This window comes from Bidens hawaiensis, unplaced genomic scaffold, assembly GCF_021521415.1.
Source record: "Bidens hawaiensis isolate Kalapana, Puna unplaced genomic scaffold, B.hawaiensis_p1.1 tig00026855_1, whole genome shotgun sequence".
In the NCBI taxonomy this organism is placed as follows: Eukaryota; Viridiplantae; Streptophyta; class Magnoliopsida; order Asterales; family Asteraceae; genus Bidens; species Bidens hawaiensis.
Window position 1 is genome coordinate 300,661 of NW_027494327.1, and position 12,443 is coordinate 313,103.

The following is a 12,443-nucleotide window of genomic DNA, read 5'->3' on the forward strand; positions in this document are numbered from 1 at the left end:
ACATCAGATAGCCAAAAAACTTGAAGTAAAATATTTAGAGGCACGCGTGGACTCAATGTTGATAGCTTGGCAAATCAATGGATCATATGAGGAAAAGAATGATGTGATGGATTCATACCTTTCACATGCAAATTACCTGATTCTTCAGTTTTCATCTTGCAATGTCATCCACATCAAGCGAAGTGAAAACAAATCGGTGGATTCCCTTAGCAAACTAGTTTCAACAAATTTTGAACATTTTGCAAAGGACATCCGCATAGAAGTCCTTGATCGTTCCTATGTACCAAAATATCAGGTGTTGGTCATACAAACAGGGGTTGAATCCTGGATGACATAATTTGTGGCCTAATTAACATTAGGAATACTTCCGGAAGAAAAGGCAGCTGCCCGAAAAGTCCGGCATAAAGCTTTGAACTATCAAGTACAAGACAAAGTTCTTTACTGCATATCTTTCCTAGGTACACTCTTGAGATGTGTGGACACCGAGGATGAAAATTACTTGATAAGGGAAATCTATGAAGGCATTTGTGGCCTTCATGCGGGTCCAAGAATGGTAGTGGCCAAACTCATGAATGCGGGGTATAATTTGCCGGGAATGCATATGGACGCAGTAAGAGAAATTAGAAAATGTGATTCATGTCAACGCCATGCTCCCAATACTCTGCGTCCAAAAAAGAGCTAATATCGGTAACATCCGCATGGCCATTCCAGAAATGGGCCATTGACATCATGCGTCCATTCCCAGAAGCTCCAGGACGTGTCTAGTTCATGATCGTGGCAATTGATTACTTCACTAAATGGGTGGAGGCTAAGGCAGTAGCCTCTATTACTGCAGCCAACGTCAAAGAATTATTGTGGGAATTCATCATGCCGTTTCGCCCTCCCGCAAGAATTGATTAGCGATAATGGAACCCAGTTTGCGGATGGTGAACTTCAAGCGTGGTTGAAAGAACTTCAAATCACGTAAGTGTTCACATCGGTAGCCCACCCGCAGGCCAATGGTCAGGTCGAAAGAGCCAATAGAACCATTAAAGATGGAATCAAGGCAAGACTGGGTACCAAACGGACGGGATGGGTGGATGAATTACCCCATGTGCTCTGGGCTTTTCATACACAAAAGAAGATAAGCAATTCAGAGACACCGTTAGTTTGACGTATGGAACCGAGGCTATGATCCCGGCTGAGACAGGGGTTCCATCCGCAAGAATGCTTTCCACTACTGACAATGAAGAGGAGTTACGGTTGTTGCTTAATCTCCTCGAGGAAATACGAGAACTGGCTCTCATCCGAGAGCACAATTACAAATGCCAATTGCAGAAGTATTATGACTAAAGGGTCCAGAAATGTAATTTTTATGCAGGGGATTTTGTCTCCGCAATAACGAGGCATCGGGTTAAGAACCATCAGGCAAGTTAGCCCCAACTTGGGAAGGGCCTTACAGAGTAAAAGAAGTAATGTCGAAAGGCGCCTACAAGTTGGAAGAATTAGATGGGACAGAAATCCCAAGAACATGGAATGTGGCACAGTTAAAAAAGTGTTATATGTAGACCATGCCGTTGTAACTTTTATTTTTGGCATGTGTGCCATAATAGTTAGTAAGAATGATGACTTATGTCTTTGATTGTAAAAATTATTAGTCTTGCGTGCCACGTTTATCAAATCAATTGGTTAAGTTGTAACATATGGTGTGTTTAAAGTAGTCTCATCCCTGGCCTGCATGCTAGAAAAGACCCGCGTGTCATTAAAGTCTATGCCTGGCCTAGCAGTTGTGTTTCGCGACATTTCATTCATGGCATGTGTGCCGGAGATGACTCGCGAGTCATTTGACTCTATTCCTAACCTACGTGTCAGAGGTGACATGCATGTCACAAAACTTTATTCCTAGCTCGCGTGCCAGAAATGACACGCATGTCACTAAGCTTATACCCATGAGCAATCCTTTATTGGCATACAAGAAGATCCTACATCTAAGACTTATATTATTTATAAGACAGTGTAAAATGATAAAAATTCTTACATTAAGTCAACAGGGATTACAAAAAATAAAGATAGATTACAAAAAGCATAGTTATATCTATTCCAAGGGTCTTGAGTAGTCGCACCTTCTGGACCTTGGGTCTGGGCGGGAGGATTATCAGGCTTGGGAGAGGCTAGAGGAGTAGAAGGCGTATCCTCAGACGTTTCTTGTATATATTCCTTAAAACGCCGAACGCCATCTTCCGCTGCCGCAAATTCAGGTATCATAGCTTGAAGAGGAAATGACAGATCGTCGTACTATTTCAAACGCTTGTTGTATTCCCTCCCAACATTTAGCCCGTGCAGCGGATGCTCCTCAACCGAACGGTTAGACTTTAAAGACAATTTTGAAGTGAAATTGTTATTGACAGAATGTGCATGTTATTTTATGTTGGTTCGGATCAAGATAGTATACTAGTCTAAAAGTGTACATCAACTTGCATGTTATTTTATACAGGTGGTGTGACAGTTTCCCTCTTAATCTCTTATCATACGGGCTGTATGATGTCATATGGTCCGTATGGTAGAGGAGAAAAGGGACACGCGACTTATAATATGGTCTTTGTCAATAGTTATATCAGTTGTTTCTCGTTGGTCGTACAATTTAGTTCTTGTATGACCCGTGTAATATTTTTCGCCTTATCATATATCCCGTGTCCCTTACAAAACAACCCATTTGATCAACTTTCACCCCACTGAAAGACTAGAATGATCATATATGTCGTATTACACGTCACTGGTATCGGATTAGGACATTAGTGGTGTTTCTGTAACAACAGTCTAAAAAAAAAAGAAAAAGCCTAAAATACCAATCACATATATTACTTTGGACGTGACGTATTTGAATTTTGGTGGAATCTTGGATTGATATGGTGGTGATGTTTGCTTTATTGGAAATGTCGCCTTGTTGGATCATTATTTGTTGGGTGGTTGTTTTTTGAAATATTAAGATAGTGACAGCCAATATTTGTGACTGAAATTTGCAGATACGAGAAGTGAGACCAAAGGTGACGCTTGTTGTAAGGATGGCAGCTTCCGTCGCTAATTATGATTATATTGTCGATTGGGAGTTTCAAGCCGATGGGTTGATCCGAGTCAAGGTTAGCCTATATATTATATTATATTATATTGTTTTATAACTTTGTTAAATGCCAACTTGTTTTCAAAAATAACAAAATTGATTCTGTAACCAAAAAAAAATGTCTAAAAATCTTAATTATTTATTGTTTTTCTTCTTTTGTTATTTTAAGAAGATCCATTATCTACGTTCGTGCAGTCTTGTCTAAATATATTTTTATATGCAGTTTTTGTTTTATTTTGTATCAAATTTATGTTTTCAAAGTTATTAATTTTTGTTCTAAAATATTTTTGAGTTTAGATTCTATGTTTATTTATTAATAAATTTTTAGTAAATATTGTGGCGTTTTAAAACTCCCTTATATTTTGTAAAAACAAAGATGATATATATTTTGCTCATATTTTTTTATTAGCAAACTAAACAGGGAAAATACATATTATACCAAACAATCAATCCTAATAAAAAACAAACCTCTAGCCCATGCACTGATAAAACATTTTGCTTCATTTTCTAACTTTAATCACTACCCTAACATCATATAGTGTCAATAATATATCTTTTGAGACTCATTCTATAAATTGATTTAACTTATTTTGTATCCCATATTTGTCTTTTTTTTTCTTTAAACTATTAGAGGACTAAATATAATGCTATGCTACGAACATTACTAGTGGAATCATTCTTTGATACCAACAGAATCCCCAAGACACCAACCGATCCGCTATATTTGTTGATTCCCTATCTTGCCTCTACATAAATATGTTACAGATATTTTTATAAACAAATTTAATTTACAAAACTAATAATAATTAAAGATACCCAAGTTGATTGTGTAGTGATCGTCTCTGTCACGAATTATTTATAAAATATCTTTGATGATGTAATCTTGATTTGAAGTTTGAAATTGACATTTTAAGGTTGGACTTAGTGGAATCTTGATGGTGAAAGGCACTTCCTATGACAACATGAACCAAGTAAACCAACCGGAAAATCTTCATGGCACGCTATTATCGGAAAACGTGGTCGGAGTCATCCACGACCACTATATCACCTTTTACCTTGACATGGACGTGGATGGGCCCGGCAACTCTTTTGTCAAAGTCAACATCAAGCGGGAAACAACCTCGCCCGGGGAGTCCCCTAGATTAAGTTACTTGAAAGCCGTTAGAAACGTCGTAAAGACAGAAAAAGATGCACAAGTAAAACTAAAACTCTATGACCCGTCTGAGTACCATATTGTTAACCCATCTAAGAAAACACGTGTGGGCAACCCGGTTGGGTACAAGTTGGTCCCAGGTGGCACTGCTGCTAGTTTATTGGATCTTGACGATCTGCCCCAAAAACGGGGTGCCTTCACAAATAATCAAATTTGGGTCACCCCGTATAACAAAAGTGAGGAGTGGGCCGGGGGATTGTTTACTTATCAAAGTCATGGGGATGACACGCTTGCGGTTTGGGCCGAAAGGTAAGTGTTTCCCTTTATTTGTTATTTTGTAAAAGACAGTTTAACAACAGGATTGGACGATTGGACCGAAACCAACCACATAACCGGTCTGCATGTGCACATTTTATGCAATCAAACCATGTGGTAAGACCAAACTTAAAAATAAAAAAAATAAAAACATTTTTACAAAATCTCATATAGTGTTAATTTACTCCTTAAGACTACATATTTTCTTTTTTCATGTTTTATATTCTATAAAATTACATACTTAAATTTATGAAAAACTTGCCTGACCATTAAATTGGTAAGGTGACCGGTTTGATGGCCGGTCTAGTTATGAAAGCATTGGTTAATTCTATACCCAGAGTTAAATAAAGATGACCGGTTTGGTTTGGTTTGGTTTGGTTTGGCTTATTTAAATAAATGTATTATACTCACGTATGGTTTCATGAATTTACATTTTATATCCCCCAATTGCCAATTACACTTTCTTTCAGGGACCGACCTATAGAGAACAAGGACATTGTAATGTGGTACACACTCGGGTTTCATCATGTACCATGCCAAGAGGACTACCCAATCATGCCAACCGTATCATCGAGTTTTGATTTGAAGCCCGTTAACTTTTACGAGAGCAATCCTATTCTCAACATCCCACCACATTTTGAGAAAGATTTGCCGGTTTGTAGCGCGGCTGCTACTGCTTAATTAGTTGCCTAGACCTTTAATTAGAATGATATTTGGTTCAAACTTGTATGAATTTGGGGAAGTAGGAAGTTGTAGAACCTTATCAATCGGTTCATATATAATAACGGTTTCAGGCACGTCTACGTCTTGGTTGTTCTCTTGTTCAATTTTCATATAATTTGGTTGGTGTTAGTTGATGATAACTAGTGACAGAGATGGATCAGAATCTTTTTTTTTAACCATGCTCACAGTTTTTTTTTATCATCATACATCTATCAAAAGATATTTTTTACTTTATTGAGTTTGAGCCACAAAAACATTCTATAATGGAATTCAATCCTGGTCCAAGGCATATGGTATTGGCATTGCAGATCAGTTTTGCTTTCTTTTTTTTAAAATTTTATCTTAATAATAACTTTAAAATTGAATTTTTTTTATTTTATAGTTTATAAAATCACTTCAAATATAGTAGTTTGTCCAAGAATATTTTTTAAAATATATTCTTAAAATCACTTCAAATATAGTAGTTTGTCCAAGATTTTATTAAACCTCTAGTTCGTTACTTGGTTCTTAACAAATTGACTCGTCATAACGAACTGGTCCTTGTCACGAATTGAACCCTCTAACGAACTGGTCCTTTGACGAATCAGTCCATATAACAAACCAGTCCATAACGAATCAGTCCATGTAACGATTCAGTCCATGTAACGAATTGGACCTTCTAATTCATTATCTCTGTTAACGAATGGTCATGGCGCATTGGGGGTAATTCATTATCTTTTCCATAGCGAACTGGGACACGAACTAAGGCTAGTTCGTTAAGCTTCCATTAATGAATCGCTTGACGAATCACCCCTAGTTCGTTAACTCCCCGTTAACGAATTAGGGCTAGGTCAGAGAATGTCAGAAACTTTCTCTGACGCCTTAACCTCGTACCTGCCTTTTCCGGTGCCGCCATTGCCGGAAAACCGGGATCTCGCCGGAAAAGCGAGGTCTTGTTTATTTCACCACCGTTTTCACCGTTTTTCGTTCCGTTCGATCCAGATTTGAGCTAGGGTGACCCCTAAGCTCATCTTAGGTTCGGTTTATACCCGATTCCACCCGGATCTCGTGACTTTAACGGTTTAAGGGTGTCGGCTCGTCGTTTCGTTACTAAATCTTACGGGTTTTAGCTCATACAACATCATACTATTATTACCTTGGGTCGGGATCGGCCTTCTATCTTGGTTCGGCTAGAGAAAGGAGAGAAATTTGAGAGAGCGTAAGTGTGTGTTTTGGTGTTGTATGGAATATGTGTGAAATGAATTAAATGGGTGATTTAAGGTTTCTATAATGATGGATCATGGGCTTAAGCCCATCGTCTTTCCTTTTCTCCCTCATAACCCAAGTCCATAACCCATATCCCTTTAACCCAACACTAGCCCAACTCATAATAACTCTTATTTTCATTTTATTAACCGAAACGAGAAAACGGGATGTTACACTTTTCTTACATTTTTGACCAAGTGTTCCAACTTTCCCGACTTGATTGCACCTTCAATCTCATTCCTCAAAGTAACACAATCATATGTATTGTAACCAATATCATAATGAAACGCACAATGTTTTTTAGGATTGAGAAACGCTTTTTTCGCTATTGGCTGGGGTTTTCTGAAGTTCACATTTTCAGTGGCCAAAATTTCTGAAGGAGTTTTTGTCAGCGGAGTCCAGTTGTTGGTATTTTGCGTCAAAGTACTTTCTTTATTTTTTTTTACCAATCAGTGTTCTTGCATCGAATTGTTTCAATGTGTCCGCGGAAGGTTGAAGTCTTGACCAGATTGATCCTTTGGCTTGTCTGTTCGTTCGCGGATTTTGAAATTCCACCTTTGGCATCTGTTTAAGGCTCTCAGACCCTAAGGTTTTTTCAGTGCTGCAAACAATTTTGCTGCGGACATTATCTCGTCCCATGCTTTAGGCATTCCATCCTTGTCGGTTAAGCAGCGGATCAGGGCATTACTCCGCACGTTCTTGCGGAAGGCTCCTCTCAACATGTCCTCGCTGATTCCCCCAATGCTCAGGCATTCATCAATAAACCGCGAAATGAAATCTTCAATAGACTCATTATCACGCCTAACGACGTCTAGAATTTCAGAAGGGTCACGAGTGTGTTTCTTTTGCTGACTAAAGTGTTGAGAGAATTTGGCCACCAGGTCATCCCAACTCTTGATTTGTCCATCAAGAAACTTTTCAAACTATTCTCGTGCCACTCCAGTCAACGTTAATGCGAACATACGGCACCAATAAGGGAGGGTCCAACCACTAACCCCTCCCACTACCACAAAATTCAATAAGTGGTCACTGGGATCCGACACTCCGTTATATTTCCCTAAGGTAGTGGGAATTTTCACGTTAGCTGGGAATGGAGCCGTTGCAATGAGCAGGAAGAAATTTGACTTTTCGGCAAATGCTGCGGGACGATATGGTTTCGTGAAATCTTCTTCCGCATTACTGTGGTACTCCGTATGACGAACTACCGCACGCGGGCGACTAGTTCCTTCTCGTTCGTGGATCCTGCTATCATCTCTACAGTAACTTACTTCATCGCGGCGATACGTCAGATCTTCGACCTCTGGAATCTTAGCTTTCATATTCAACTCTGCAGGAAGGCTCTCGCACAACTGGGCGAATTCGATCACGTCCCCGTCTTTCAAAATCTTCCTCAGAGAATCTCTCACTCTGAAGACTATCACGCATCTGGCTCCTTCGAACTGTTGAAGGAAGAGATGGAGATCTCGGAGGAATGTCATCATAAACTAAAGTTCGAGCACGAATTCGTTCTTCACGAATCATGCGTTCATACTCAGCGAGAGCATTCTTTTGTTGCAAGCGCAACCATTCTTCAGGAGATTGAACTCCCTCAGATATGATGTTAGAACGATGAAACCTCGCCGGAGCAGAATTACCAAATCCATCTGCCAGATCTGGTTTCGTACGGACTCGACGAGTTTCCATCGTTACATGTCCAAAATCACCGGAAGTAGGACCTTCAGGTGCTCCGACAGCGGTGGAACGTCTTACTGTTGCTGGAGTTTCCATCGGCCCCTGAAGAGATTGACCCATATCGTTCGGAACAACAAAAAACTTTCATGATTCTAGCACAAGCATGGATGGCGCCAATCAAGTAACACAGATCTAATCCCCTAAGGGTTAGATCAATGTGTCCATAGGATACGGCTCAAACAATTACCAGTTAACGATACAAGCTCAATCTCCCAAGTTCAATGATGAAAACCTGCAAAACAACCACCGTGAGCTCGTCTGGGAGTGTTCCCGTAACCACCCCCCGGCATGAGAATAAGTACTGATCTTAAATAGGGAAAAGTACTAAATATTTGGAGTGAGAGTAAAAGATGACGAAAGTTATTTATAGCCGAAGGGTAAGGGAATGTGATTGGTCTAGTTGTCCATTTCCAGAAGATGCTCTTGTAGCAACCTGGACACGTGTCCGCATATGATAGGACGGGCTATTTCGGCCATGTGCACGCTTATAACAACTTTGCCAGCTGTCCTTCTATCATTGGCTGTTGCGTCTCGTGCTTCCCAAGGAAAGATCCTTGTAAATCTTCTAGAAAGAAGTTAGTTAATTACATCTGTCCCTCTGGCGTCACCCTCTAGTCTCCTTTGCGGGTGGGAATAATACCATGCGGACGACTTCTGAGGACGTCTGGGTCACTCCGCGGATAGTCTCTGGATTCTTATCTCGTGCTTCCCCTGACTTAATTTATGCGGGAGATTTATATGTCCCGCGGGTGTTATTGAGGAAGTCATCATCCACCCACGGATGATCTTTATGGGTATTTGGATCTTTTTGCTACCCTACATCCATAGGAAATACTCGAGAGTTATAACAGAATTTGAGGCACTGAATGTACTGAAACTAATTTTGTAGTTGGTTTAAGTTGATGTAATTAAGGATTAATTACTTATTGAATGATGTTTGTGATTTCTTATTGCTGTTAAGTGACACATCATCCCTAACCATGTTGGGGTTCGTACTCTTGCAATTATGATCTTTGGAGAACCTTGATAGATACAACAGCACCTATGTATGAAACATGTCGAATATAAACTGCAACTTTCGGTGTGTTTTAACCATTGATGGTTATACACTTGTTACTAATGGTTGTACACAATGCTAGCACCCACATTAGCAACATCGAATTCAAAGTACATAGTACTTAATTTAGAATTTATAATGTAACTACAAGATATTTTAACTAACGTAATGAAATTAAGGGTATCATAACATCATCTTGATTCACATCAAATAGTCGCAACTCTCTAAACTAAAGGACAATTATCCTTAATATTGGTGTGTCATGTGTGGGCTTCATTTTTAGTTTGTTAGATTAGCATAGATGACCTTCTATAAGACTATCCTTACTAACAACCCAACACTATCCAATTTTTTATTATAAAATAATATCTTTTCTTTCATCTATACGACCAAACCTTACTTATTTTTTAACGCATCTCCTAATAATGGCCCAGTGGTAGGAGGCTTGAGTTTTTCAATAGAGACTCAAGTTCGAATCTATCTCACTTATGTCACTTTTGGGTGGATATTGACAATGAAGGATTTAAGCTAGGCATTGTGCAAAGGTGTCAGTTCGAACCATGAGCCCGCCCGGATTTTTGTCCCACCGTGTGTTACGCCAGATAGTTCCGCTCTTTTATCTTAATGGTATTGTTAGGAGATAACACTTGTCATCTTGTTCTCTCCTCTCTTCTCTCATTTATGTCTCCTCTATCTTACTTTTATCTTCAAAAACCATTTGTGTTTACAAACTTCTCTTCTTTCTCTTCTTCATGTGGCTCTCTCTCCTCTAGATGGGTTTCAAACACTTTAAAAACTACCCATTGTGGCTCACATAATTGACGTCAAGAAAACCATGAAATCTTTCTAACACTTATATATATAAATGCATTCTATTAATGTCTTGTAATACGAAATTCTTAAAATACTGAATAAAAAATTGGAAACACTCAAACACCATAGCCTTTTTGTGTAGCTTTTGTATTTTGCGATAAAAGACGAACATATAAATGAAAAGGCAGACACGCCATGAGGCCAGTATCACATGGTAATGGCTTTTTTATACTGCTAAAAGAATTTTGGCTGTACAAAAGAAACTGTTTGCCAAATCTCTTTGTTTCTTTAGCTATATATATATTAGAAGACAAAAATAAGATGGCTCATTATCGACCACCACCGAACACCCCCGCCCTCACCTCGTTAACGTTGTTTTCCATTGGAATATTGATTAGAAAGACCTTTCAAAAACTTAAAAAGTGACCTTCATCAACACTTAAAAAGTGGAAAAAACCATACGTAGGCTATACGGCATACACCAATACTTGTATGATATACTAGTCATATGGCCCCCCTCACTCGAGAAGTCTCCCAGTAAACCCCCCACCCCCCCCCCCCCCCACACCACACCACTAATAAAATGGTCATGCGTGACCTGAGTGATCAATATGGTCATTCATCCTCAACTCTTCCTTTTTTTGACCGTTGGAAACGAGATCATTTAAAAAATAATAAATTATTTATTTATCTATATTATAAATACAAACATATATACTATAACCCATTTCAATCAATTTCAAACTCATTTCAACTAGTTTCAACCATTCTTAACACTTCTACAAATTTCCTATACAACCCAAAATGGATCTACAAATTTCCTATACAACCCAAAATGGATCTCCACTTTAACCTGGTCCCGGAGGTAACGCAAGAGTTCGACTTGGCGTTAGCATTGAAACGAAAAATTGGCCAAAAATATAACTTAACTTTCTAGTTTTTTAGTTATTTATGTTTACTATTTATTAGTTTTTTTCTAGTTTTTATGGTTTATATTTTTTTTAGTTAATGTAATCGTTTTTACTTTTTAAATTTATGCATTTTAATTTATCTTATTAAATATTATAATTTCAAATGTATAGTTTAAATATAAAATTGTATTAAATAAAAAAAGAAATTAGGAAACGCGGAATGAGGAGAAAGGTGTATACTCCTAGATTTAAAGGTGTTGTAGGAAGGGGTTGAATGATTGGGGGAAGTCGACGTGACGCAGACGTTACGAATGAGGGGAATAGTGTTAAGGGTGTATACCCTTTAGCCTAAAGTAAAAAGCTCATTAACAGCAATACTATAATTTTATTATAAAGAATAAAAAGTATGATTTGTCTAAATGCACTATAATGAATGTTCAAAATTAGGATTAAAAACATCACAAAAACACAACACCAAAAATACGATACAACACAAGAATACATCCAGCTTGTTATTATTTCTTTATTTTATTTTATTTTTCATTTTATTATGAACCAAAGATCCCCAAGGTCATCAAAATGGCCATGCACACATTCAAGGATCTTTATACAAATTTGTGATTTGATTATCTTATCATTTTATTTCCGGTATTTTTTATAACAAAGTTCTCTAAAGTTAAAATTAAAAATCAAAATAGATAAATAAATAAAATAAGAAACCCTTTAGAGTAATTTTTATCGGGGGCATTTATATATACTTCATCCCTAACATTCTTGATATATTACATATTTACCTAACTTTTAAAACTAACCTCCATATTTTAGTTTTATTTTGTATTTAGAAAAGATTTGGACACTAGCATTCTCGATTTTTGGTGATTGATCAATATCTTGATCCCCTGATGTAAATGAAATGATTGGTTACCCATAAAATCCATGTTTTCATCTTTAGTAGTAATCTAATGTGAATAAACTAAAACAAATGTTTATTAAGATTTCACCCATACGAAAAATATCTAAATAATATGTTGATACGTATTTTGTTTACTAATTTGACTTCACCATGATTTAACTCCACTTTATCACATAAGGTATCATAATATGTATTAAACATAATGTCATGATACCTATCACATAAAAAGATTTATTTAGGCATGTCAAACTTAATGTCATGATACTTAGTTTTAAAGTGTTGCTCGAACCAGTTTCAAAAGCAATTTGTAATGTGAAAGACTTAGAGTTGTATGATTATGTTATTCCTTTTCAATTTTTATGTTTGCACTTTATAGAAATTAAATACAGAAACACTTTAACAAATAAAATTACAACAAAAACGTCTATATATAATCCTTATTATTTAGTTCGTTATTTTCATAGTGTTTAGTTTACTGATCTATT

At 37.4% G+C, this 12,443-nt stretch overlaps 1 protein-coding gene across 1 annotated transcript; it reads left to right on the plus strand.

Annotated features, from left to right (window-relative positions):
- The first annotated feature begins 2,877 nt into the window (after positions 1–2,877).
- On the plus strand, positions 2,878–5,397 carry LOC143574166 (amine oxidase [copper-containing] gamma 1-like). Its single transcript, XM_077058856.1, has 3 exons — positions 2,878–3,116; positions 4,012–4,559; positions 5,036–5,397. Exons 1-3 carry the CDS (start codon positions 3,042–3,044, stop codon positions 5,244–5,246), a joined length of 834 nt encoding a protein of 277 aa, XP_076914971.1. The 5' UTR covers positions 2,878–3,041; the 3' UTR covers positions 5,247–5,397.
- The last annotated feature ends 7,046 nt before the right edge of the window (positions 5,398–12,443 follow it).

Coding starts and splice junctions, on each gene's coding strand:
- LOC143574166 (XM_077058856.1), top strand. CDS start 3,042: ATGGCAGCTTCCGTCGCTAATTATGATTATATTGTCGATTGGGAGTTT. Junction 3,117..4,011: donor ATGGGTTGATCCGAGTCAAG/GTTAGCCTATAT, acceptor TGACATTTTAAG/GTTGGACTTAGTGGAATCTT. Junction 4,560..5,035: donor CTTGCGGTTTGGGCCGAAAG/GTAAGTGTTTCC, acceptor ACTTTCTTTCAG/GGACCGACCTATAGAGAACA.